At 39.3% G+C, this 25,819-nt stretch overlaps 1 protein-coding gene across 1 annotated transcript; it reads right to left on the bottom strand.

Moving 5' to 3' along the window:
- Window positions 1-480: 480 nt before the first annotated feature.
- On the bottom strand, window positions 481-20,175 carry LOC134194328 (telomerase protein component 1-like). The gene is made up of 18 exons (XM_062663254.1): window positions 20,149-20,175; window positions 19,933-20,106; window positions 16,607-16,713; window positions 16,404-16,537; window positions 16,127-16,260; window positions 15,965-16,063; window positions 15,807-15,899; window positions 15,592-15,648; window positions 15,392-15,528; window positions 15,224-15,335; window positions 15,056-15,160; window positions 10,837-11,010; window positions 7,718-7,905; window positions 7,469-7,652; window positions 5,349-5,496; window positions 5,136-5,289; window positions 4,958-5,066; window positions 481-749 (listed from the first exon to the last, which is right to left on the bottom strand). The coding sequence occupies exons 1-18, from the start codon at window positions 20,173-20,175 to the stop codon at window positions 693-695; spliced, it is 2,193 nt and encodes a 730-aa protein (XP_062519238.1). The 3' UTR covers window positions 481-692.
- Window positions 20,176-25,819: the final 5,644 nt, after the last annotated feature.

Here is a 25,819-nt window from a genome sequence, read left to right as displayed (position 1 = left end):
ATAAGAAGCCCTCCTCTTTTCTTGCCGTAGAGTCTCACGCTTGAAGTTCCGCACCGTAGCTTCAGAGAGAGCAACTTTTAGAAGGTCATCTGCCAGAAACAGAGCCAATTGTTTCAAAAGTCATTTAGCTAGACAACAAAATGAAAAAATTGGGTCAATGGGATATAACGGATTAGACGCATGAAAAAGCCATCCAAGAGAGTACACTGGGCTCACAAACACAATGGCATGACAGTAAAAATGGGTAACTATATCTATACCAATGAAATGAAGATTATGATAAATAGAAGTGATGACAAACTATATGTACAAAAATATGCAAAAAAGTGGCTGCCCATGTGCACAGTGGGAACTGTCCAAAAAGGCACATCATGGATGCTATGGGTAGCAATATCAAACGACACTGTTAGTTCTCCTGTTTTATTGAACATACAGAGTCCACGTCAAAACTACTAACACATTTCTGGCTTACTTGCACTATTTTTGAAAGTTTTCTTGTCTTGCTATTGCCAAATTTTCTCAAACAGGTGAAAAGCAGTCCATAATAGTCTGCGCATCTGTGTAGAGAACTCTTCCATCATCACGAGTCGTGAAAGACAACGCCACTATACCGCTCCATTACCAAGAAGCCATCTAAGATCTCCCAACTTTTATGTGTTTCTTGTTCTACTGTTTACTGAACTCTCAAAAGACTAGACCACTGGAGAAGAAATCCAACGCACAGCTTCTGATGGAAGACCAAAAACTAGCTGAAAACCATCAACAGCTTCAATTAGTGAACATGACGCAAAAAGAAACAACAAATCAGCAAACAAACTTGCCCATTAGGTGGCAGGGCAAGAAGGAGTTGTCGTCAGTTCTTCCACTAGCAAAAGAGAACTTCATGACGAAAATATCACTACAATATGCCTAAGAAAATTCCGTTGCTAGTGAAGCTAAAAAAAACTAGACTCTGGGCATCACGGTTCCTCAATTGGCCCGCTAGATCCCCAGATCTTGCACAAATAGAAAACCTCTGAGTGGTCACCAAGCGGCGTGGCACTTGCTCACGCCTTGTGCTCTGTTGCCGTATATTGAACGCACGTCTAGCCGAATGCGCCTTTCTGTCTAACTATGCTAGCAAGGGATGCTTTCAAAAAATAAAAGGAGGACAGAAGCTACTGATGCGCACTTGCAAGTTTACAAAAAGTCTAGCAAACCTACAAGCATACACAATGGTTCTCTTCTATCTAAAAACCAATGTGACGTGAAAACTGATGCGTTTCTGCTCACGTTACCCATGGCCACGCCTCCAAGTGTAAACGTGTCAATAGTTTTGATGCGGACTGTAGAGTAACAGTACAAAATACATACTGATACTCTCAGTGACCATTTCTTTCCTATAATAAAAAACATAAGAAGCTAATGGAAAGCCAACATTTCCAAAAGATGACAATGCAGCTAAAGAATAAAAAGGGACACAAGCTGGTGTCATTAGCTTGACCAGCTCAGAGTCTTAAAGGAGAAGTCCAACAAAAATAAACTTTACTTGTATGAGTAGATGTTACAAAGACAAATCGTCCGGCACAAATTACTCCATTATTTTCGCTTTCGTAAAAAAGAACGAGTGATGTTTCTGTGATGTGTAACACCCACACACCCACACACCCACACACCCACTCTCCGCTTCCTGGTCGATTAAGCTCTGCCCATTGCTATGGATATATCGAGAATGCCAAATGTAAATGCAGACATTATGAAGATCTTACTTCTTGCTATCAGTGGTTCCTCTCTAAAGTAAAATGGTGTTGGTAGAGCTGTTTTCCCGTCAAACTTTCTAGCACAAAATTCCTTATTACTATGGCTTACCTAGAGAACTTACCTAGAGAACAAGCTTTTGCTAGAGTATTTGTTTATCCTTGTTCTTTAATATCCAAAAAGAAACAATCAGCACACCGTCTAGTGTGTGCTACAGAGGATGATTCTATTTTCACATCTGGAATTGTAACCTTCTACCAATCAGCGGCAAAAGAAAGTGAACAGATCAGATGTGAAGATAGCAACGTCCTCTGTAGCACACGCTAGACGGCACGCTGAATGTTTCTCTTCGAATATTAAAAGAACAAGGATAAACAAATACTTAAGCAAAAGTGCGTTGTCTAGCTAAGCCATAGTAATGGGGAATTCTGCTAGAAAGTCTGATGGAAAAACAGCCCTACCGACACAATTTCACTCGAGAGAAATAACTGACGGCAAGAAGGCAGATCTTCATAATATCTTCACATTCACATTCGGCATTCTCGATATATCCGTAGCAGTCGTCCGTAAACGCATTCATTTGTTCGCAGTGCGACCAGGAAGCAGAGAGAGGGTGCGTGGGCATTGCAACATCACAGAAACATCACTCGTTCTCGTTTACAAAAGAAGATAACAGAGTAACTTATACCGATCAATTTTGTCTTCGTAAGATCTACTCATACAAGTTAAGTTCATTTTGTTGGACTTCCCCTTAGCCTCAATGCCAGACTGAATTAACACAAATAGTTTATTTAATGCATGCTATGAAGAGTTCAGTCGGTGTTGAAAAGAGAATTTTAACACATATCTTGTTAAAAATAGCTGCTTTGTGTGTTTGTTCTACTGAACTTTTTGAAAGCCCAGTTGATTGTGCACTGAGGTATTGGCACCCTCCCTGATGCCTTCATTAACCCAAGGTGCAGCCTCTGGTAATACTGATCAAAGGCCAACATACGTCGATGGCGATCTAAAAGTGTACACTACAATATATCTTAGTCTCAAATTGTTGGAAGAAAGTTACAACGCAACTTGCGAATTTCAGACTTGTCTCGTAGACTATAGGCCTTGAGACCAACGACTAGACGAATGTGAGCGGGTCGATAGACAGATGTAGGTGGTATACGGTATGGTTGTATGCGCTAAATTGTCACAAAAGCAAATGTCGTCAATTGTGCTAGTAATTACATTGTTTTTAAACAAACACAGGTGCTTTGTTTTCAGACTCAACCCAAAGTCACAAGACAAAGTAGTTGTGTGGAAATGTTGAATTGTGCTGTGGGTGTCATAGTCTATTTCTTCTTTGCTAGAGTGCTGATTTGCAAATAAGTGGCCAGATCTAGTAGGTGGTGTCTCCCTTTACAGGAAACAGAGTGTTCCCCGGTACAAGAAACAGAGTGTTCCCCTGTACAGGAAACAGAGACAGAGCGATCGTTAATGAATACAGCCACAACGTGTTTTAAATGGCATCAAACCAGCAGGAAAGTTAACGAAAGTATAGTTCAGGTACAGTACAATCTCGATTATCCGGACCTCGATTATCTGGACTTTCAATTATCTGGACTTTCGATTATCCTGACAAATTCTGTCTCCCAACTGTTTTTACGTTCCTAAATAATGTGTTCCCGGATAAAGGCACTATAAGGCCACAAGAAGAGAATTAGTTGTTTGGCTCAGAAATCCGTGCACGCGCACATTTTATTTTTATTCTTTATTATTACAATTATTAATAGTAATATAAATGTAACATATGGGCTACCAGTGAACAAAGAGTCAGAATTTTGCAACCTTAATTGCTATTACAGAACACATTACTGATTAAAGAAACATAAAAGAACACAACTCAACATGCCACCATGCATACAATTTGACAACACAGCAAGTTCCAGTTCCAATATTTTCTAAAGTGGAACAAAGATCAATTATTAATATAAACTGACAAAAACACTGAACAATGTGTGCTTCCGCAGCAACATGTCGTTGTCCGCATAGATAGACTCATTCTGTTAGTACCCAGATGCCCGGATAATTTATGTATACCTGTACGAGAGATTTTTCTAGTTCCGTGAGACCAACAAAAAAACACATTTCAAAACATAGGAATTTACAATGGGTAGAAAGCTGATCATATTTAGTGCAATCAGATGCTTTCTGCAGAGTGGATACCTAAGATTAACAAATACAAACATTGAAATGCCTAAACTAGCGGAAGGCAGCAGCTCTTTATGCTTTTAGTATCACACCTGGCCCTGACTTTCTGCCTCGCCAACTTCTGGGAAAGACATGATATACATTCCAAGATCTACGTTCAAAAATGTATAGCCAGTCATTTCCTGCAATGATTACCCTATCCAGCAAAATGCCAGCAAACCAGCTCTACAAGTTAGAACGCTGAACACAGTTAAGTGAATATAAAAACTAACCTAAAAAGCTACAATGATGTGGTTTGGATAACCAATATGTATACCTATTGTTCCCCTTAAAACCTCCCAAGGTATAAAAATGGCAATTTGCTAAACCTCACCATAAAACAATGAGCTTAAAATGTGAGGTACTATAATATATGAAGGAAAGAAACAATGACGTCGTCTATCGTAGTACCCTACTGTTCCTAATGGTTTTTGAAACTAATTCTCTTCAAGACTCCAAAAATAAATTAGCATCTTCTACAAATCCTAATTTTTTGAGGTCTTGATGTGCAATATTAGTCATTTTTTGATTTAATTATCTGTTTACTAATCTTTCAAACTGATTCAATTCTAAACAATCCACTGACAAGATCGCGTGATCTCTCAACAACGCTCAGCACAATACTGCGACAAAAGTTTTCTACCAGTTCACTCTCCACAGAAGCGGTATATTGCAAGGGACGTGGTAATAGCATTTTGGTTTGAAACCGGAAGCCGTAGTCAAGAAGAGAAGTCTCTGGTTTCAACAAGTTGGCATATTGAGCTCCACACTTCCGTCTAGCAGCCCTTTTTACAATGTTCCATGTGCAAGCGCAAAAACCAAAGCCCGGACAAGCGACAATTTTTGAGACCAAAATATTTTCTGTTATCCTATTATTTTTTCAAAGGCAAAATTTTGGGAAAAGATTATTACTCGAAAAGCATTAGAAGCAGTACAGTAGTACTATGATAGTGCCAACATTTTGTAAGCAATAAGTTGAAATTGTCCACTGTACCTCTGAGCGTCTGTCCATATCTTCAGATGACTCAAAAAATCCTGCTAGTTTGCCATGCCACCATGTGTACTGATATTTTGTATATCGTTCATCCTCACTCTCAAAATACCTTACAAAATGCAAACAATCACAATGCACTTGTCCAGTAAACTAGCATCTCATCAAATGGTTCACACACTTGCATCTAACTGCTTTACTCATTGTTCTGTGATAGAAGTCCAGTCGGCCTTCCCCACTGTCTCCACATGGCCTCAAAAATTGCTTCAGACTACGATACACAGACGACCACTTTGAAGCTGACAGTGGTTCTACTCTTCCAGTAGACATGACAGCTAATCACCGAGTCACATATTTATATAAAATGGTTAATGTCTAGTGCATTGTTGCTGACCTGTTCCTTCTCCTTGATCAACTCCTGCATCCACTGAGCATGAAGACAAATTACATTCACTTCGACATGTCATGGACACTTTCTCATGTAGCATTAAAACAAGTGCATCTACATCCAATAGACGTAGGTCCTTCGATTTCAAATTGTCCTGCATCAACAGAAACATAAAATAGTCAATACGTGCACATATCAGTAAATGAATACGTTTTCTAGTCACAAAAACGCCAAAAGATCGTCACCTCAAAATGTTTCTTAAATGTGCCAACACCCACTTACTAGGCATAGTTATGAGGCACTCTCATTAGGGCGTTACATAAAAAATTAATACTAATTTTATTGTTTAGAAATGTTGATATGGTAATGAATACATGCCCATGAATTCCATTAGATTTTTACTGCAACCTTTTAGCAGTTAATTAAGAGGTTCTTTTCACCAGATATATATACTAAAGCAGAAGCAAAACAAGACCTCTCATCTCACAATCCAGCTGATAATAACACACAGAATTACGACAGACTTCATAATTTAGCCAGGTAAGGGTGACTGCAATAGCTCTAGGCATGTTTCACAAGTGTCTACTTCGCTATATGACTGTACAGCAGGATCAAAAAAGTATAGAAATCAATCTCTCTATTTTTCTATTCAATCATAGGGAAACTTGCCTTTACCTCATTCAGGGTTGAACTATGACAGTCTCATAACTATAAGCAACCACTGCACTAAAGTAAAAATGTCTATATCTACATGTGTCATGTGTTAAGCAAATAACGAAATTCACATAATTTTTCTGTTTCACTTTCCACAGTTGCTTCTGGAGTATATACTGATAAATTTCTGGAAAAGTTATATAAACTAGCAATTTGGTCGTAAACATTTAGATTGCCAGACAACAATGGCCACCCCTCAGCTCTGCTAAGAGATAGCTAGGAGGCTTGTTGATTTCAGCTACAAAAACAACAATGATCGATCAAAGCCTTGCTGTGGCATTCACACTGCAAGGGTTAATCGTGCTTTTTAAGACTAGTGTGAACCTGCTTTGCATTACTCAGTTGTATTTTGAAGTGTTTGAAGTGAAATCGAGTACCACCGATGGCTTCATAACTGATGTTAGGATATAACCAACATTCTACATTACTAGTTCAAAATGCTCTTACTTTTAGATTGCCAATACAGTTCAAATATTACAAAGCACAACTAGATTTTCAAGCACATAGTTTCACACACAGATAATAAATGTTGGCTTGCCTGCTATGACAGAAGTACTGTACTAAAAATCACCTGTTATCAAAACCACATACTTAGATATATCTGCTAGCATTGCTGTACCAATAATCATGCTTTTGTAATCATACTCTTGCATGATAACAATGTCTAATTAATAAATATATTTCTAATTATAGATACTAGCATATATAACACCTCCTCAATAATGTATGATTATATCTAATAACTCAGCATCCAAACTTGACTGGTTCAGTAACATTGGCATAAGTCTGTGAGTTACATAAAAACACCACCATGGTCTGACTAATCCCATAACTTTTCATTACTTCTGCACAGTTCAATAAATCAGTGAGTACTTATCTCAGTTACAACCCTTTTATCAAATTTGATTAAAACAAGTGGCACCAACAGTCATTCAGGCTACTAGTCAGATAACATCTTTGACAGAAAAAAATTGTTCTCTTCTGCTGCATAACAGTAGCCATCTTTATGCTGTGGCTCTATACAGATCTACAGAAGACCAAATGATACATCACTGAGTCACAGAAAATCGTTTTCCATCTGGATTTGCACGGTGCTAAGGCAGGCTGTGTAACGCACCTTTTCACACTTTAGAGATTTTCTCAATGTAACATACTCATTAGATTTCATTAAACCAGTGCTCGCTTTGTATGTGCCTTATATATCCCTCATACATGTAGACAATAAATAAATCAAGTCCCAGCAGTGACGTGCTGGTACATTCTAATTGTTCAAAGTAATAATTGCCATCTTTCATGTGTTCTTCTGCATCCATTTATGCTGTACAACTAATGCCTAAATATTTTGTTTAGTATTCTGTACAGAATAGAAAAACTCATCAAACTGTTGGATGATCACAAACATGACACCTCACTTCTGCTTGGTGTATTTTCATCCATTCATCTTGTGGTGGCAAGAGATCTTTTTCGTTACTAAGCAAGAGTAGCAACTCCGACTCTAACAAGCCATGACGAGAACACTCCAACAAACACAATGTACCAATGACAAGACCACCACCATTCTCACTCTCCAGACGCTGCAAAACTTGCTGTAGCAAACTAGAAAAACTTTTGTAAATGACTTAAATAAGAAAAGACCAAATTATTGCAAAGTTAGCTCTTACCTTGGCAGACTATCTCCTAGTTCTCTGATCTTTCCTAAAACTCCATCAAAACTGCCAAATAGCCTTAATTCTTCACACGCCGTTGCCAACCACAAAGGATTTACTGAGCCATCTTTTGAAAGAAAAAGCTGTAGCTGTTCATCATTAAGTTGTTTATTATAAACAGCAAGTGTCTCAGTGACCATAGCCTATAATACAACACTCAGCAAATATTACCAAATATTACTAATTACTGTATAAGATGAAATATTGGCAGGGAATGTATTTTGGCAGATTGACGGATTTTTCAGCAAGCACCAATATAAAATCTGCCATTAATTTGGCAACCGGGATATGTGACGTCATCACCCATATGGATCAGGTATCTAATGATAATGTGGTGGTACATTACGTAGATGAGGACACAAGATGGTAACCCCTGCTTGCCGTCTGTTGTGCCTATACCCTGTCTAGCAGGGAGGTTAAACATGAGAATGAGGCCGTGAAGCTATTGATGAAGGAAAAGAAGTTATGCAAGTCATGTGCTTGGTGCTGACACAGCAATTCTTTATCAATCATCAATACAGTAGTTGGAGACCAGTAAGATAGGGAAATGTTATGGTGACAAACACAGCTGTCAATCACAAACTCTTCCATGACGCGACCACTTCATAGTGGATGGGAAATTATTGTACTTATATCAATTACCCAATAACGACGCCCAACCGCCAAAACAAAATGGCCAATGTGCTTTTTCCATCACTTCCTTAGCAAACCGCCAAAATAATTCCTGGCAATGTTTCATCTTATCCGGCAGTGCAGCCAAGGCTTATTAAAAGATTTCAAAATCATGCATTCTTAATATTAATGTTTAAAACCAACAACAGACAAGTATGTTACAGCTACAAGCGCAAAGCTCTGATAATAGATCCTGGAAACAGAAAGTAAACTACAAAGGAAATCATCTCTAATTGCAAATAGTAACGTCACCATTGCTATTCAAATCTCTTCAGTATAGATAAAATACTGTAAGTGTTCTCATAATAATGTAAAGCAGGGTGTTGCCAGTTAAATTAGAAAGGCAAATAGCAAATTTAAAACAAAATTTGCAAGTTTCTGATCTAAGATTATAATGTAGAAAGACACACTACTAGTAACCAGGCTACAACATTTTCCTTTTTTAGATTTATATCAAGTTCACACTCAGATGCATGCCAGGATAGTAGAATAGATCTATAATATTTTGTGTTCAATTATCTGATTCAGGCATTCAATTATCCGATTCAGCCAATCAATAATCCGAATTAGGCAATAAATTATCCGATTCAGGCAATCATTATTATTGTTATTGTCCGATTCAGGCATTCAATTAGCCGAGCTTTTGTCATAGGAGTACCAAATGTAGTTTGTTCAATCTTTCAATCAGACAATTAAAGTCTAAACTGCATACAGTTCTTTTATAATGTCATTCTACAATGCTTGTTCATATTTGTCAGCAGAATAAATGATTGATTCGAACCAACAATGTGGAAATTCAAACTCTTTTGATTATAGAATATGCAGCACGCTCATAGAGTCCAGCCAGCAAACTGCAAAACCGAGGGGCGGAGCAGGCGTCCAAAGCTTTATGTACATGCATATGTACTAAAAGTCTGTTCCAGAATTAAAGTCAGTTGCAGCTTTGGGAAGTGGCTTACAATACCTAATACCTTCTAATGTACCAGATGCCTTATTGTTGCAGCAATCACTTTTGGTGTCTCATTACCGCTGTTGGATACCCTGCCAGTAAACTATGCAGAACAAAGTCGACGGTGCTGTCGAAAGCGATAGAGAGTGTAAGTGGCTGTACTTAGCATGTCGATTGCATTCTCAAACTGTTTTTACTTACTACATAGAACAACATACCAATCTAATTACAGTAGGTTTGCAATTAGAATGGTACATGATTGACACGACTCCACCTTCTATCTCATTATTTTACCGGAAGCATCACATAACTCTACTTATTCCAGTGTAATGCATCCTACAAATGAAAATGTGCGTAATTGCATAAAGCAAACATAGAGCTTTCCAATGATACCCGTGTGACCTCAGTCTGTTCTATGGTTACGCGTCAGCAGCCCACTTTCGGTTGTGAGTGTAGAACTGACTTAAATCCTGGAATGGACTCTAACATGCAGGCAGCTCCATCGGCTAATGAAGGTGTGCTAGGCAATAATCAAACAAGAGCGACAATTATGCTGTCACAATGTTCATGTGGTTCAAGATCAATATTATAAATTATTGTCTAGAGACAAATAACTGATGAATCTAGGTTGATTTCAGCAGCTGCCTATTTGCAAACTACATCATCTATCAGTTCTTTCAACACAAACTGTAAACTCCTTACGCTAGAACAAATAACTGATAACCTGGATCTAATTGATCACCTGATTCAGATAATTGATTAATTGCCTGAGTCAAATAATTGAATGTCAGATCCGGATAATTGAACACAAAATAGTACAAAATCAAAATTAACAAGGCCTTTCATTTTTAGTAGAATAAATTAAGTAATGGCAATCTCGAAGAAAATGTATCTGGTCTGGCTCGGTTCTCAAGTTGCCAGTGTAAATGCAATATTAGAATGAAGGTTTGTGCGCTTGTGGCACCGCTACGTCTTTACCAATGTGTAGCTTTTTACCTAAGCTATCCTTGGCTTACCATACTTGTTTTTAAAAACTCTAAAAGAATATACATGGGTAGTTTGCCTTGAGTCTATCACCACACAATGACAAAAAGAATCGAGAATTGTAAATTGAATATTACTTTCTCATAATGCTAACTACTAATAAAAAAATTCAGTTTTGAAGTAATCTTTCACCCCATCCATTAATCTGCTTACACATTTCTTTCATCTCGTCAAGCTGCTTTAATTATAAGTTGTTATTTGACCGCAAATACGTTGTCAAATGACAACTTTGATACCAAGCAAATTGCAAATTTTGCAACTTAACAACGTTGTTCCTGAGAACTTAACTATGAGCCTATAAATATTTATCTAAAATGAGATCCACAAATGTATTATCACCAATGTAAAATGTATCTCTGCCTCTACTTTCTGTAATAATGGCTGCACTATAACTGCAACAACTGCTCACCTTTCTAGCTATCAGATTGAGTGGTCCACAAAAGACTTCATGAGGAGAATGTGATCGAGAAGACAGTGATTCGTGACATGGCGTATGATTAATCATTGACAAAATGCAACGAACATTGCCAGATAGTTGTTCAGGTAACCACGCCAACTTCTCAATCCGCTTATCATCATCTAGCTACAACAAATAAAGTAAAGTCCATGAATTGTATATGTGGACTGTATATATATATACAGACTGTCACAAAAGTATAAAGCTACTTCCTGCACGTGACTCTACCGGAAGTTTGAATGATCACAAAATTAAAAGTATTTGAAGAAAATATTTAAACTGTAATTTACTGCAAGTTTTCTATTCTAAACTACAGAGAAGGACTCTCCCTATTGGGTTTGTTTCTTTTGACAGAATTTTGAATTTTAAAGTGCACTACTTTCACCACAAAACAAACACGTGATGAATAGCTCAACAAAAAATTTTTGTTTCAATTTTGCCATTTGCTGAAAGAAACCTACACATGCTTTACCCATAATCTACTTGAAATACACACTTCTTTCAGCTTTCTTTAGAAAACGAAAAGCCACTATGATGTCATTGACGGGACTATTAGTCATTTTTGTCAATAAGAAAACCCGCAAAAATCACAAAAACTTGAAACATCAACTGAATAATGTCTAGAAAACTAAATCTTGTAAAAAATCTACTAAATTCTTTAGACTGTACACAAAATTTCTAAAAGTATGACTTCTGGTTTGAAATGGTTGTGGTCAAAATTTTGCAAAATGATGTTAATGGCGGGAAATCTTTGATTGTCTAGTCGTTGTTAGAGCTCACAGAGCTGCCAAATTGTGGATTCCTGTAGCTGAGTGACCAATCTTTTGTTAGATAAAATTGAGCAAAAGTCGGACAGCTGGTGTGAGTTTGGGGATGCCCCGAGATCGGCAGCTCAGTCCACGACATTGCGGTAAAATCGAAGTCTTGAAAGAATGTGGTCTGAGTAAGCGTACCATCGCCAAAAGTGTCGGTGTTTCGTGTGGATCGATAAAAAACTGTCCAAAAAGACTAGTGGCTGGAGCAATAAGCTGTAAGAAAAGATCGAGTCTTTCCAGAAAAACATGTGACAGAGATGACCGCTTTCTGGAGGTGACGGCAAAGAGAAATCGCTGTTTAACATCGCGCCAGCTGAAATGAGAGTTCAAGGAGAGCACGAGACAAGCTGTTTCTAGATCTTTAGTTTGTCGTCGACTTGCAGAGAGAGTAATGCACACCCGTCGCCCTCGCTAGAAGCCGGTAGATGACCAAACATTGTCATCTCCAGCAATGGTTTCGCAACATTGACATCACTATTTTGGATTGTCCTCCGTGTTCGCCTGACGCCAACCCAATTGAGAACCTTAGGCGAAACTTGAAGGTAGCAACAAACGCTGGTCACCCTCGCGAAGAGTGGGCGGCAGTGCAGGCAACATTGCGTGCTTACTCTAGAGAGAGTGCGCCCGCTAGTAGAGTGTTCCGCGACGAGTTGAATCAATCCGGAAAGCAAGAGGAGAAAACACGAAGTATTAGAGCAAAGACTCTACATCAAAGAAACGTTTCATAAAAATTGGCTTTTTAAAAGCCAAAAACCAGTCTAAAAAGCCATAGGTCACTCTGCTAGACTGTGTAGACACGCCCACACAAATGCTGTTTGCATTTGCTTTGTAACGCAATGACTTTTGAAGTTTTCTCAAACAAAATTTGTCACGTTCTTGCTCTGTTGTTACTCTAACATGGCCTATTTGATAAACGCTGTTTCCAAGTTCTAATTGGTAAATCAGCCTGGAAAACTTCCGGTATATTCACGTGCAGGGAGTGGCTTATAATTTCGTGACGGTCTGTATATACATTGAGATATACCAACAGCCACTTTGATTATAGCTAATGAATGATCATTTTGACTAAACATCCTAAGAGTATACTGACATTTCAGTTTGAGAACAATCTACCAAAAATGTTATTAGAAAAGACAGAGTTGCTAAACTGTTGTCTCAATTTCTGCCTGAAATGCTCAGACATAAAATCGCCAATGCAAAAACCCAGATCACTGCTATAACATATTTCCATAACCAAAAAATTACTATGGATGCTGCTGAGAATTTTCAAACAATTACTTCTGCCAGGAAGTTTTAAGTTTTCATCGGCATTTGTTCATTTGTTTGTTTGCACATGTAGGCAGAATTGCTAAAAATGTGTAAATAGATGAAATTTGACAGGATGATAGAACTTCAATAGAACAACAACTGATTAGTTTTGTAGATTAATCCAATGGTCCCCTTTTGAGGGGTCGGCAAGATATTTTCATAACACCACAATACATGACACCACTAGTCGTAGACATTTCTCTCAGAGTTGAACAAGGACATGTTTCAATTAGCTTGAAGTTTTAAGATGCCTAGGAGAAAGAGAAATGTCCTAGGATGTAAAATGCTTGCGCGTAAAATGCTTGCTGTAAAAAGACAAAGAATATCCAGAGACGAGCAGCCCCAAAACAACGGGCAGCAAGGTTGTCAACTAACAAGGAGTACCACATGCGAGTGCGGCAGTCATAGACCACTGATCAACGAAAAGGTTGCCGAGCCAGAGAAAGTGTACCAATTGTGTATTAGGTAAGTTTCCAAATGCCTCCAAACTACACACTTAGACTGTGCCACGCAGAAACAAGCGTAAACGCCAAGAGCAGCACAATCAACCTAGGCGATAAACAGGCTACTCAGCTAGTGTATGTATATAAGACAGCTGTCTGTGTGATCGTCCGTATCTCCAAAACAGCAAGTCACAGATCCACCAAAAATATTACTCACACACACACACACACACCAATCCAATGGTTGTAGTTAGTGAATGTTTCGTTGTCTTCCGAAGTTCCATAATTCCCACCGATTGAACTACCTCTTCTCATGCTCAAATTTCTCTATAATGGCTCATTGGATCTCAACTACATCTGAAATGCCCATTGCCTAACCTCAGACAATACAAACAGAGCATGTCACTTATTATCAGCAATGTAGATAAAACTAAGATTTTCTAAGGATATCAGGTCATTCAGAAATATGCCTAGCTACTCCCTGTGTGCACGCATCAAATAGCTGCCAGCAAACGACAGCAACATCTTGAAGTGACAATGTCCAACGACTCCCAAAATAGCTGCAAGATTATATTTATGATTTGGGGCGCGTTCGATTTGCAGTTCCAGCTGAAACTCACGTTCAATTTAGTTCTGAAACTGTTAGAACTGATTTGACAATTCAGTCCAAGGAGCTGGAACTGCTAGAATTGGCTCTATCACTCCGTTTGAGGAAGATTGGCATCCATCACAAGGTCAATAAGAGATGCTGTAGGTGAAGTCGCTCTGGTAGCTGATAGATCGGTAGCTGATGAAGCCATAGCAGGCGTTGACGTTGCTTTGGTCAGCAGTTTTGGTTCACATAGCAGATTTTTGTTCGATCTATTTCTGGTTCTGTCAGTTCCAACAGTACTGACACACCCTCATTTTCAGTTCTAGAACTGCAAATCAAACATGCCCTTGGTTACACATACAGGGAATTGTATCCGGGATTTTGTGTTGTCTCTGCCCAATATCTGGGAGATAGTGCCATACGCAGAAAAAATTTGTTGTCTCCACAACGCTTCCAAGGAGACAGAAACAATGTTTTTCATTTCAGCAGCCCATCACAAACAGCAGACATTTAGAAGAAGACGAAGTAACAGACAGCGGTGTCTACACATGCAGTGACATCTAGACAGTAACAAGGCAGAATGACAAGATTGTGCACTGAGCAAGAAGAGGTAGCTGGACGACAATGATTAGACAGCTACAAACACAGAACTGCTACAGTCCCAGATTAAGAAATTTTTGGGCCAGAATATCCTCTGACCTCTATGCGTTCTGGCTTTGATAACACAAACAAGAGCATTTCATCCCTATTGTTTTGCCATGCTGTTATTTCAACATGTGTTTGCACAAGAAAGCAACAAACTGGCTATGAAATATACTCTGATCGGAATAACAATCTTGCTGGATATTCAAAAATGATATCATTTTTCTGGAATGCAATACTCAATCAGTAGTCGTTTCATCTGTTTGGCACTTGATAACTATTATTTAATTTTCCCAGGTGAAGATAGTAAGCAAATAAGCTGGTTATTAATACCAAACCAAACAACATCATGCGTAAACATCATCACTAACCTGATTTATTGCATCAAAAAATAGAATACAAGGAGTTGTGACTGGGCTGCTCAGAATACGATGCACTTCACGAACCAAAGTATCAAGATCAGCTGGCATATTGTCCTTAACAAGCAAAAAGTCAACATTTGCTTACCACTCAGTGATTTTGACACAACTCATGCTAACTTTGAATAATTCCAACTCTCTGAGGAAGCGCTGTAACACATGGCCCAAATCTGTTGACCCAGGAGCAGCACCAACAAAATGATAAAATACTGTCCAACTCATCTTTCCACCTCTTCATACGCAGTCAAAATTAGTATCATAACAAGAAACAGTATGTCTCGTTCTAACCCATGAATTCCATCTGGAGTTACATTCTTCAAAGTCAATGACGCACTTCGAGCCATGAGAGCTGATTTGCCAGCACCAGCACTACCAACAACTATCAAAGGAGTGTTGCAGTGACCTTTATTGATGTAGGTCTGAATCTGCAGCAACAATGTTTCTATTCATGCCAAATAATGTAATCATAAAGCAAAATTATTGCATACTTCATCTAGAATTTCATCACGACCAAGAACAACAGCCGAACGACTGTCAAGAAACGCCTTGAAAACAGAGTAACAGAACAATTAAGTTAAGTCTTCATGTCAGTTTTTGCCATAACTTATTTGTCTGTATGCAGAAGTATAAGATAGCCATCAAGTGACACAGAAGAGTTTCTCTTATAAATTAAGATGAAATATACATAAATGTGAGCAATTACTTCATGTGCTGTTCTCTGAGATGCTATCAAATCTGCTTGGCCAGTTCTTAAAGGATATTGAACATGTATTTTCTCTTTGAAAAAGTCAAACACCTGAAAATGCATTGTAAAACCACCAAATAATATACAAACAACACAAGCATAAACTTAATCTCAACCTTTGTTGCAAACACTGAAGACCCTCTCAAACCACTCAAATTTGCTTTACCCTCACCATCCACTGACTCAAAGCCACAAGAATATTCAGCATACTGGTTCTATAAAAATAACAAGTTCAGCAAACTATATGAAACTACTGATACCCAAGTTTTGATACTAACAGGAAACTTGCATTTAATGTTCTTCTTCAGTGCCTGAAGTTTATTAGGTGCAGAAGGATTGCTGTCAATGTACAAATAGCAAAGATCACTGGGTATAGAAGAGATAAATGATGCATCACGTATCATAAAGAGAGCTATGACATAAATAGTATAATTAAGGCAACATCAAGTTATGACAAAAACACTAACAAATTAACATAACAATCAACTAAAATCAGAGCTGTTTGTTAAACAATACAATAATGAAAACAACGGAGGATATCAACAATTAGAGTACCATTTGGATTTGCTGAACGATATGCCCCATGAACGATTTCCATTTCTGTGACAGACATCCCATGGACCCAGCCATATTGAGCCCCAACAAGTCCAGAAACTTCAAATGGTTCTGGGATCCATCCACACCTTTCTCTATATGCAACAACACATGGTATTTGCAACAGCACTCATAAAGAGAGACTAATTATCTAAAATGTGTACCCAATCATGGCAAGAAAAAACGGGTAAGTATTGTCTTCAACACATCGATCAATCTCTCCAAGGCAAGTTCTTAATGTCTCACCAGATGTGGTATCTCTGGGAACACCCTACAAACAGTTAGAACCACTAAGCATCCACTGCTAAGAAAAACATTAATAGTACACTAATACCTCGGTTATCCGGCCCTTGAAGTTCCGGGCACCTCGATCTACCGGGCAGTCCCAGTAATCACACGCGAAAACGTTTTACATGAATGTGCATGCGCAATTTTGCATCCACAGAAATGGCGACCAGTAAGCGGAGGTAGTCTGTCCTTACACATGAAAAAAAGATAGAAATCATAAGAGAAATCAAGAAAGAGAAGTCTCAACGTCGTGTAGCTGAGATTTTTGAACTGCCAAAGTCAACTGTTGGAGACATTTGGAAAGACTGAGAAAAGATCAGTTGCCACGTGTTCGGTGCAAAGGACCCGACTGTCGCCAAGTGGCAGACTATTGTACACAGATCACAGTTTCCTCCCTTGCATGACATGGTATTGGTGTGGTTTTTTCACCCTCCAAGACACAGATATTTTCCAATTACGGACAGTGCCCAGTCCCGAGGTGCCCAGATAACCGAGGTATTAGTGTAATGTAAAATATTTACAACAGCACAAATGATTTTGTGTTCATCATCATTTACTATATATACAGACTTGGACAAAATTATAGGAACACCTGGCATTTTTGTGTCTAGTCTAACTTTGGCACTGAATTCTTCTCTAGCAAAACCAAATGTTTTCCAAATTTCTTTTTTCATGGATTGCGCCATTGTTAGTATGTAGCATAGCTTGAGTTCAAGACTGCAGCTTTACTTACTACCTACTGCGCATCTAGTTTGCTTTGAAGAAGGAAGACTGCCATTCCTACTTTTCTTGTCTTTGTACACGTTCATCGCTCTTGGATGCTCATTCTTGGCATACAATCTAAGAATGCTCTGTAGTAGAGAGTGAAAGCAATTTTGTGAGTCCTTTATCAACATTATGAAAAAAAGGAAAATCATCTGTTTTTGCACATTGATTTCGCGCATGTCATCACAATTTGAATTGTTTTGTCATTTTAATCAATAAACAAACTTCAACGTATTCAAAAGTCATGCGACACTAATTAATTACAAAAAAATCCTGCTAAGACAAAACTAAAAAGTTATAGCAACAAAAGAACATTGACATGCCACTTCCGGTCCACATTTTACGTAGCAAAATCTCAAACTGCTACCGCCAAAATGTCAGCTGCACTAAAACCGCTGCCCTTGAGACCGCCAAACTTAGGTGATAAGTTAGCCTGAACGTTCAGCTGCACGCAGTTGCAGAGTCTTGTTCCGTGAGATATTTCACGAGTTGCAGCAATGCCTTGAGGCAAACAGTTGAGTCCAAAAACGCAAGGGAAAATTGAAGCCCTTCACTCAGTTGGCCATTCTGTGCGTCAGATCGCAGCTTTTGTCCGCCGCTCCAGGAATTCGATTCATCAGTGCCTGCAACGACTTTCCCATGGCAGCAGCGATTATGAAGAACGACCTGGACGTGGGAAGGCAACGACAATCCAGGAAGATCATCGACTGAAGAGAATGGCACTGCAGGACCGCAGAGCACCATCACGACTGCTCTCGTATCAGCTGGCTGATAAAACCGGCAAGCAGGTGTCAAGTAGAACAGTCCGTCGTCGTCTCAGTGAGACAGGAGTGAACGCTCGGAGGCCTAGAAAAAAACCACTGCTAACAGAAAACCATCGGCGTTTGCGACTGGGATGGGCAACCACTCACACACAATGGACTTTGGATGACTGGAAATCTGTTCTTTTTACAGATGAGTCAAAAGTCAGCATAGGAAACGATGGTGCTCTGTACGTTTGGCGTCGCAAAGGTGAGGAATTTCTCCCTGAATGTTGTGATCGTACGTTCCAGCACGCGGCTAGTGTGATGGTGTGAGGATCGATGTGTTGGCATGGTGTGGGGTCTCTGGTGAAACTGGAAGGTCGTTTGGACAGCACGGCATACCAACAGGTTCTGGAGGAGCACATGCTTACAGACGCAGCGGCACTGATAGGAGACGACTTTGTCTTCCAGCAGGACAACGCGCCAATCCACACGTCTCAGTCAACAAGACAATGACTACGCCAGCATGACGTCACGCTGTTGGACTGGCCGCCAAAATCACCTGATGCGAATCTAATTGAGAACTTGTGGCATGAACTCAAAACTGCTGCCAACCGTCACAAACCGAGAACTGCAGCTGAGCTCTGGAATGCTCTACAAGAGGCGTAGCAGCAGATTCCAGCCGCGCGTGTCCGGAACTTGGCAGAAAGTGTTCCGCGACGTTCGGACGCAATCAGGAGGGCGAGAGGCGAGAACGCTCGGTACTGAGGAACTGGTGAAGGGCTTCAATTTTCCTTCGCGTTATTAAAACCGGCTTTTTTAAAAGCCACTAAACAAAATCAGAGAGAGTCTAACTTACGACGCTTATGCAGTCATGACATCATACACTTTTAGGTCTCGTTTTCCGCAATGCAAAACGTAAAGAAAACAATTTAGGGTCTACAGTATTCTCAAGAAACCTAACAATCAACGCGGTAACTATTAAGTTCTTAACAATATTGATAGTTGGTAAATTGTGACCTAATTATTGTGTTACTACATACCCACAGCGGGGTGTCCCTATAATTTTGTCCAAGTCTGTATACACACACACACACACACACACACACACACACACACACACACACACACACACACACACACACACACACACACACACACACACACACACACACACACACACACACATATAAACAAAAGAAGATCGCAAGAGAATTCCACCAGATGGTTAAACAGAATGTAATTCTGATAAGTTTCAACACAAAGGCCGTTTTCAATCAAGTATAACCGTAATTAAGGCCAATAAACATAGCAACGGGTCAATAGATATAGCAACAGGCCAATACACATAGCAACACCTCTGTATTGCAATGGTACGGGAACTTTCCATTGTTCTCTGTTCTTCTCTTGAGGAGTTGATAGTCAATCAATCAACAACACATCACTGCCCAGGTCGATTAGGTCTGAGTACAGTCAAGTCACCCACATAAAAACCCTAATGTTATAGCACAAATTCTTATTACTAGAATGTGGCAAGAGACAGGCAACATGCAAGAGAGGCAATCAACATGCACAAAACAATTAGAACATGGCAGGATCACCAAAAGCACAAATATTCCCCTTGAATACTCAATTGTGATATACAACAATAAATTTGAACATACATTTATTTAACAGACTAAAATCAACTTTACATTGTATTGCCACAATCTGCATGACAATTGCTCATGCCAGTTGCAAAGAGTTTTGCTATGAGTTTGTTTAAGCAAAGACGATCTTTTTGCAATAAATTTGATGACTTCCAGGCTGTGAGTTGACCATACTCCATAGGTTTCCACCACCAAAGGGTAGAAAAAGACCGTTTGCTGCTGTTACATTGTTGTCATGTCTGTTGTCTTTTTCCGATTCACCAAACTTGGTAGCTGCACCAGCTTCATTTGCAGCGTTGATTATCTGAGAAGGATTGAAGGAGTTCCTAATAGACACATCAAAGTATGCAGCTCTGCCCTGAGTAAAGTCGGGGTGGTAAATGTCCCCCGGTCTGTCAAAGAACTGCATTGATCAACATTGTTCACGGCGAGTACAGAGTTTTCCTTGAGGATGCAGTCGTAAAAATGTCACAAAGAGCATCATGTCGTTTAATTCTCAACGAACCACAACCGAGGGCATGATCGCCATGTTCATCTAGCACATGATTACAGGTGCATCTGATTGAGTTGGGAATATTTGGGAATACAGAAATTCCAACGCAAAGCCGTAAAGCTATAACAAACTACTGAGGGGTCATGGTTAGGCTGAGACTGTGGTTAGGAATTGCCCTCAACAAACCCCCTGAATGAGGAGACGATATGGCTTTAAGCCTTGCTTGATCTCTTAAGCTTTCCATGGTGAGTTTGAGATTGTCATCCAAACACTGTGTGTGTGTGTGTGTGTGTGTGTGTGTGTGTGTGTGTGTGTGTGTGTGTGTGTGTGTGTGTGTGTGTGTATGTGTGCGCGCACGTGTGTGTGTGTGTGTGTGTGTGTGTAGCAATACCACCCACAAGTTGATTCAGAGTCTCTAAAGAAACGCAGGCAATTCGAACACCGAATTTGCTGAAGAGGTATTTTGTCATGATTTTCAAGTTCAAGGCAAAAATGAAGCGTACAGCATTCTTGGAAAGAAATTGCCTGCAATGCACACTTTGGATCTTAACACAGCTTCTCAGCAGAATATTCAGAAACAGCTACATTACAATGTTTTCAACTCCTTAATGGAAAATGGGAGTTTAAGAGACAAAGCTCGTCTGAACACAATTTCATCGCATCATGCGGGGGCTTGGTTGTGGGCATTACCCAACCCCAATCTAGGCCTCACCATTCCTCCGCATGAATTTGTAATTGCGATCCAGACATGGCTCGGCATTCCAATATTTCCTCTTCCACCATTTTCTGCTTTATGCTGTTGTGGTGCTACAATTGATCCGTTTTGTGATCACCTAAATCAGCTGCCCTAGAGGTCCGCTACATGTTCAACGTCACAATGCTCTTTGTAAAGTAATAGTCCAAGCTTTGCTTGTTGAAAACAAGCAGGTCAAAAAAGAACAGAACTGCTCAGGTTATGATTCAAGCAGACCAGGAGACGTATATCATCCAGATTTCATGGATGGCCGACCTGGATATTTCGATGTTACAATCCATAACTCTTTACAGCCTTCCTACATATCGAAAGCAGCGATCCGTCCTGGTGCAGCAGCAGAAGCAGCAGAATTTGAAAAGATGCCAGGCATGAAGCCAATGTTACCACTGCAGGTGGTCTATTCTATCCACTAGTTTTTGAATCTCTGGGCTTCATATCATCTTTCACTTTAAAGACTTTGAAAGGAATATGTTCAAAGACATCATCAATCAGTGGGATACTGTTTCCTCGAGCTTTCAAGAACATATTAGAACAGTTGTCTGTAAAGTTATGGTGCTACAACACCAAGATGCTACATGCAGGTATGCAATTAGAAGTTTTAGATGTTCGTAGTTGGGATTTGCCTACTTGACTTGGGAGAGATGTTGGGAGGGATGTTGGGGTATTGGGGTATTGTAAAATATAATATATATATATATATATATATATATATATATATATATATATATATACAAACTCAAACATTCCCCAAACCAACAAGTCTTACATTACACTAGGTACATCCCAACTATCAACGTCCTGTACTTCAAGCTGAATTCTCTTGTAAATCATTCTCGAATTATGTTTACACAACTGAATAGAAAGTTGTTGCATCACATTTTGGACAACCTGGTGGAATTTAAGGCCACTGACTGCTGAAGTTTTAGAAGCAATAGCTTTCAGAGTTTTGATGCTGAATAATGACCAGAGCTCCAAGGTCTCAACCACTAAGGGATAAAAGAGACCACCAGCTGCATAACCTCTGTCTTCGTGGCAAATCCTTTTGTTCTTCACCTGCCTCTGCTGCGACTCCAGCCCTTACAGCTGATTTTGTCACATACAATGGCTGCAAGGAGTTTCTAATTGTTGTGTCAAAATAAGCAGGTCAACCCTCCAAGAAATCAGGGTGATACATATATATATATATATATATATATATATGTATATATTTTTTAGAGAGCAAAATAATATTATATTTTTAACAAACTACTAACAGACAAAACCGGCAAATCCCAAGCAATTACATCAGCATCTAACATTAATCTACTTTGTATCATGCGAGCATTAAATTTCCACAAATTAACAGACAGTTGTTGCACTAAATTAGAATACGCTTGTGTAAAAGGAATACTAGTATATATATATATATATATATATATATATATATATATATATATATATATATATAGGTAGCAATCCAGTTACTACGGAGTTGTCTAAGCGTTTGCACATTAAACCACCTACTTCGAACCATTCCTGGTCACTCTATTATTGAACAGCTTTCACGTTTTGATTCTGGCATGAGACATTCGCTATTTCAAATAACCAATTCATCTATTTCGAATCCAACTTGGATGCAATCAACTCTGCCTCTATGCTTCGGAGGTCTAGGTTTACACAGTGCCTTGAAATCATCATCAGCTGCCTTTCTAGGCAGTTACAATGCTACATGTGACCTGATTCAGCATTTGTTAGGGGCAGGAAGTTCTAGAAATTTTTCCACTTTGGATTCGATGAACCACTCAAAGCTCCTTTTCTCAAACTTTAACCTTGTCAAGTGAAATTAGGGAAAGAGAAAGATTTTCTGTAAAATTTGAAAATCATATAGGCACTGATGAACCTGCCTTTCTTACTTCATCGCAAAAGACACTACAGTCGCAGCTGGATGTCATTCATTGTCAGTCTCTCAAGGACATGAGCAATGTGAGAGACAGAGCAAGGCTTAATACAATCTCTTCCGCTTATGCTGTAGCATGGTTGAGGGCAGTCCTGAACCAAATCTTGGCGTATCTATGCTTCAACATGAGTACATTATTGCCATCAGGATTTGGCTTGGCATTCCTCTGTTTCCGGATTCTCCTGATTCACTCAGATGTGTTTGTGGCAGTATCATCGACCCTCATGAAGACCATTTACTGGGTTGTGGTTACGATTCAGCTCTTAACAGACGTCATAATGCTTTATGTGACATTATTTGGCATGCCTTACTGATAAACAACAAAGCAGCCAGGAGAGGACAAACATGTTCTAGGAACTCTAAGACTCGTCCTGGTGACATTTTTCATCCAGACTTTGTTGATGGCAGACCTGCCTTCTTTGACATAACAGTTTGTAACACTGTCCAAGCTAAGTACGTATGTGAAGCTGCAGAAATGACTGGAGCCGCTGCAAGGGCAGGAGAATTGGAAAAGGATTACAAACACGAGCAATCGGTATTAAAATGTGGAGGACTGTTCTACCCTCTGGCATGGGAATGTTTTGGCTTTTGGACTCAAGCAAGTCTTCAGACGTTGAGAACTATTGTAGCCAAAACTACGACCTATAATGGCATCGATTTACCACAGGCGTTCTCCAACATTTTGCAACAGCTCTGTCCGATTGTGGCAACACAATGCTACAATAATAATTCGTAGATATTTGTTAGAAAATGAGTTTGACATGTGGGATTTGACTACATATGTAGAATAATTGGGGTTTTGTTTTCTTGGAGATGGTGCTTGTTTGTTGGGGTCCGCCACTTAGGGATGTAATATATATCCCGGATGTATGATGTCAACTGCAGCGGTCTGATGTAGCTTCATTACTTCCACTGTGTTGATTGTATTAGTACTTTATTCACTTCCTTTGCCTCTAGTCCTTTCCTCTCACACTGTCCTTCACAGTTTGATGCAGTTCTAGACGTTTTGCGGAAATAATATTTTTGAATCTTTACGACCGTTAAGTCGAGTCGTTGACTACGAGTGAGTGGTTATCGATCGTTTGGTCTTAGTAACTATAATGGTTGTCAGTTTGTCTTAGTCAACAACCGTTGATGGCGACTGCGAGTGCTCAGATGACGACAATGACGACTTCAGCTCTTCGAATCCTGTCAGATCCAGATCCGGTCATGTAAGTGTCCTTATTTGTGACAAAGTAGAGAGCAACGATTCTTGTCTTTGGCAACATATAAACGTGGAAAATATTATAAGACAGTCGTTTCCAGATGCCAGCTTTCTTGACGCTCACAAATGAAATGTCTGCTCTATGTGTGGCTTCGTATATTCTCAGAATTGGAAATACTGTCGTCGTACACAAGAAACAGGAAAGCCGAGATGCAGGGGTCTGATGGTCAAAACAAGTAAATCCAAGTGGTTTCCTAATATAACTGCTTCGTCTCGTGGATTCCCAGAACCAGACAAGACTAATAGTGCTTCTTGTTACTCCAGCTCATTTGACTCAAGTGATAATAATATTACTAATGTACAGAATGAGGCAACCCTACAATTTCTTGAATTTTCTGAAATATCAGAAACTGATTTGTCGTCGTGTCAAAACCATACCTCTTCAAATGCCAAATTGGAATCAACTGTGTCAGATGATTTAGTATTGACTGGAATTCATGCAGCTGCTTCACTTGTCTGCCCGGATGGTGATGAACATAAGATTTTTCAAGCTGTCATGAATGAAGCTGTTACTCTGCCAGTGTATTCAATTACTCATGTTCCTCGATCTGTAAGACTGTTAATAGCCCAAGTACTGGCTATTAAACTCGAGCATGGATATTCAGATGGACTTTGGGGCTTTGTGAGATTGTTTATATTTGCAAAGTGCATTCTTTAAACACCCCTAGGGGTAAAAGGAAAAAGAGACATGTTGTTTCATCTTTATATTTCTTTTGTCTTAAAGAAGAAATGCTTGATCTAGTGCCGTGGGTGCAATGGTGTTGTACATCTGCAGGAGAACTCAGATTTGGTTCACATTGTATGTTGTCTATAGCAAGGGTTCAACAACGCGACCCACTGGGCCCGCTTCTGTTTTCTTTTGGTCATACTGCAACTCTTGGATGATATTGGTCCTCTCTCAGGTATTCAATTGAATCTATGGTACCTTGATGACAGAGTTCTTGTTGGCTCTCGTCATGCGGTTTGCCAGGTATTGAACTCGATGTTGGAGAAGGCCCTTCATTTGGTCTCAAGCTCAATTCAGATAAATGTGAAATATTTTGGCTAACAGGTGACCAAATGTTCTCAGAATTTTCAACTGCTATAAGTCGAATCTGTTTGATCAAAAGTGGAGCAGACCTTCTTGGTTCTCCAATAGTTGGGTCTGATCACTTTTTAATGAGTTTATTAGCAAACGTGTGAACAGTGTTTTCAAATGCAAAAAGTCATTTACCTGATCTCAACAATTAACAAATTTAGTTCCATCTTCTTCAATCGTGTCTTGGTCTGTGCAAGATCAATCACATTCTTCGAACTGTCCATCCTAACCATACCATGTCTCGTTTTACTGCATTTGATGCAGGCCTTGGTCATTCTCTGGAAATATTGATACATGCTTCTTTAAATAATCATGCATGGCAACAGGCGATTTTACCCATGCATTTGGGAGGTCTTGGTTTCAGACCAGCAAAAACAACTGCACCAGCAGATTTCATTTCCAGTTGC

This window comes from Corticium candelabrum, chromosome 18 (genome assembly GCF_963422355.1).
Source record: "Corticium candelabrum chromosome 18, ooCorCand1.1, whole genome shotgun sequence".
NCBI lineage: Eukaryota > Metazoa > Porifera > Homoscleromorpha > Homosclerophorida > Plakinidae > Corticium > Corticium candelabrum.
The sequence above is the reverse complement of the archived record's forward strand: the minus strand, read 5'-3'. Positions and strand labels throughout refer to the sequence as shown.

Coding starts and splice junctions, on each gene's coding strand:
- LOC134194328 (XM_062663254.1), bottom strand. CDS start 20,175: ATGAAGCTGGTGCAGCTACCAAGTTTG. Junction 16,538..16,606: donor TTTTTTCTTGCCATGATTGG/GTACACATTTTA, acceptor TGTTGCATATAG/AGAAAGGTGTGGATGGATCC. Junction 15,161..15,223: donor GAGAGTTGGAATTATTCAAA/GTTAGCATGAGT, acceptor TTGCTTGTTAAG/GACAATATGCCAGCTGATCT.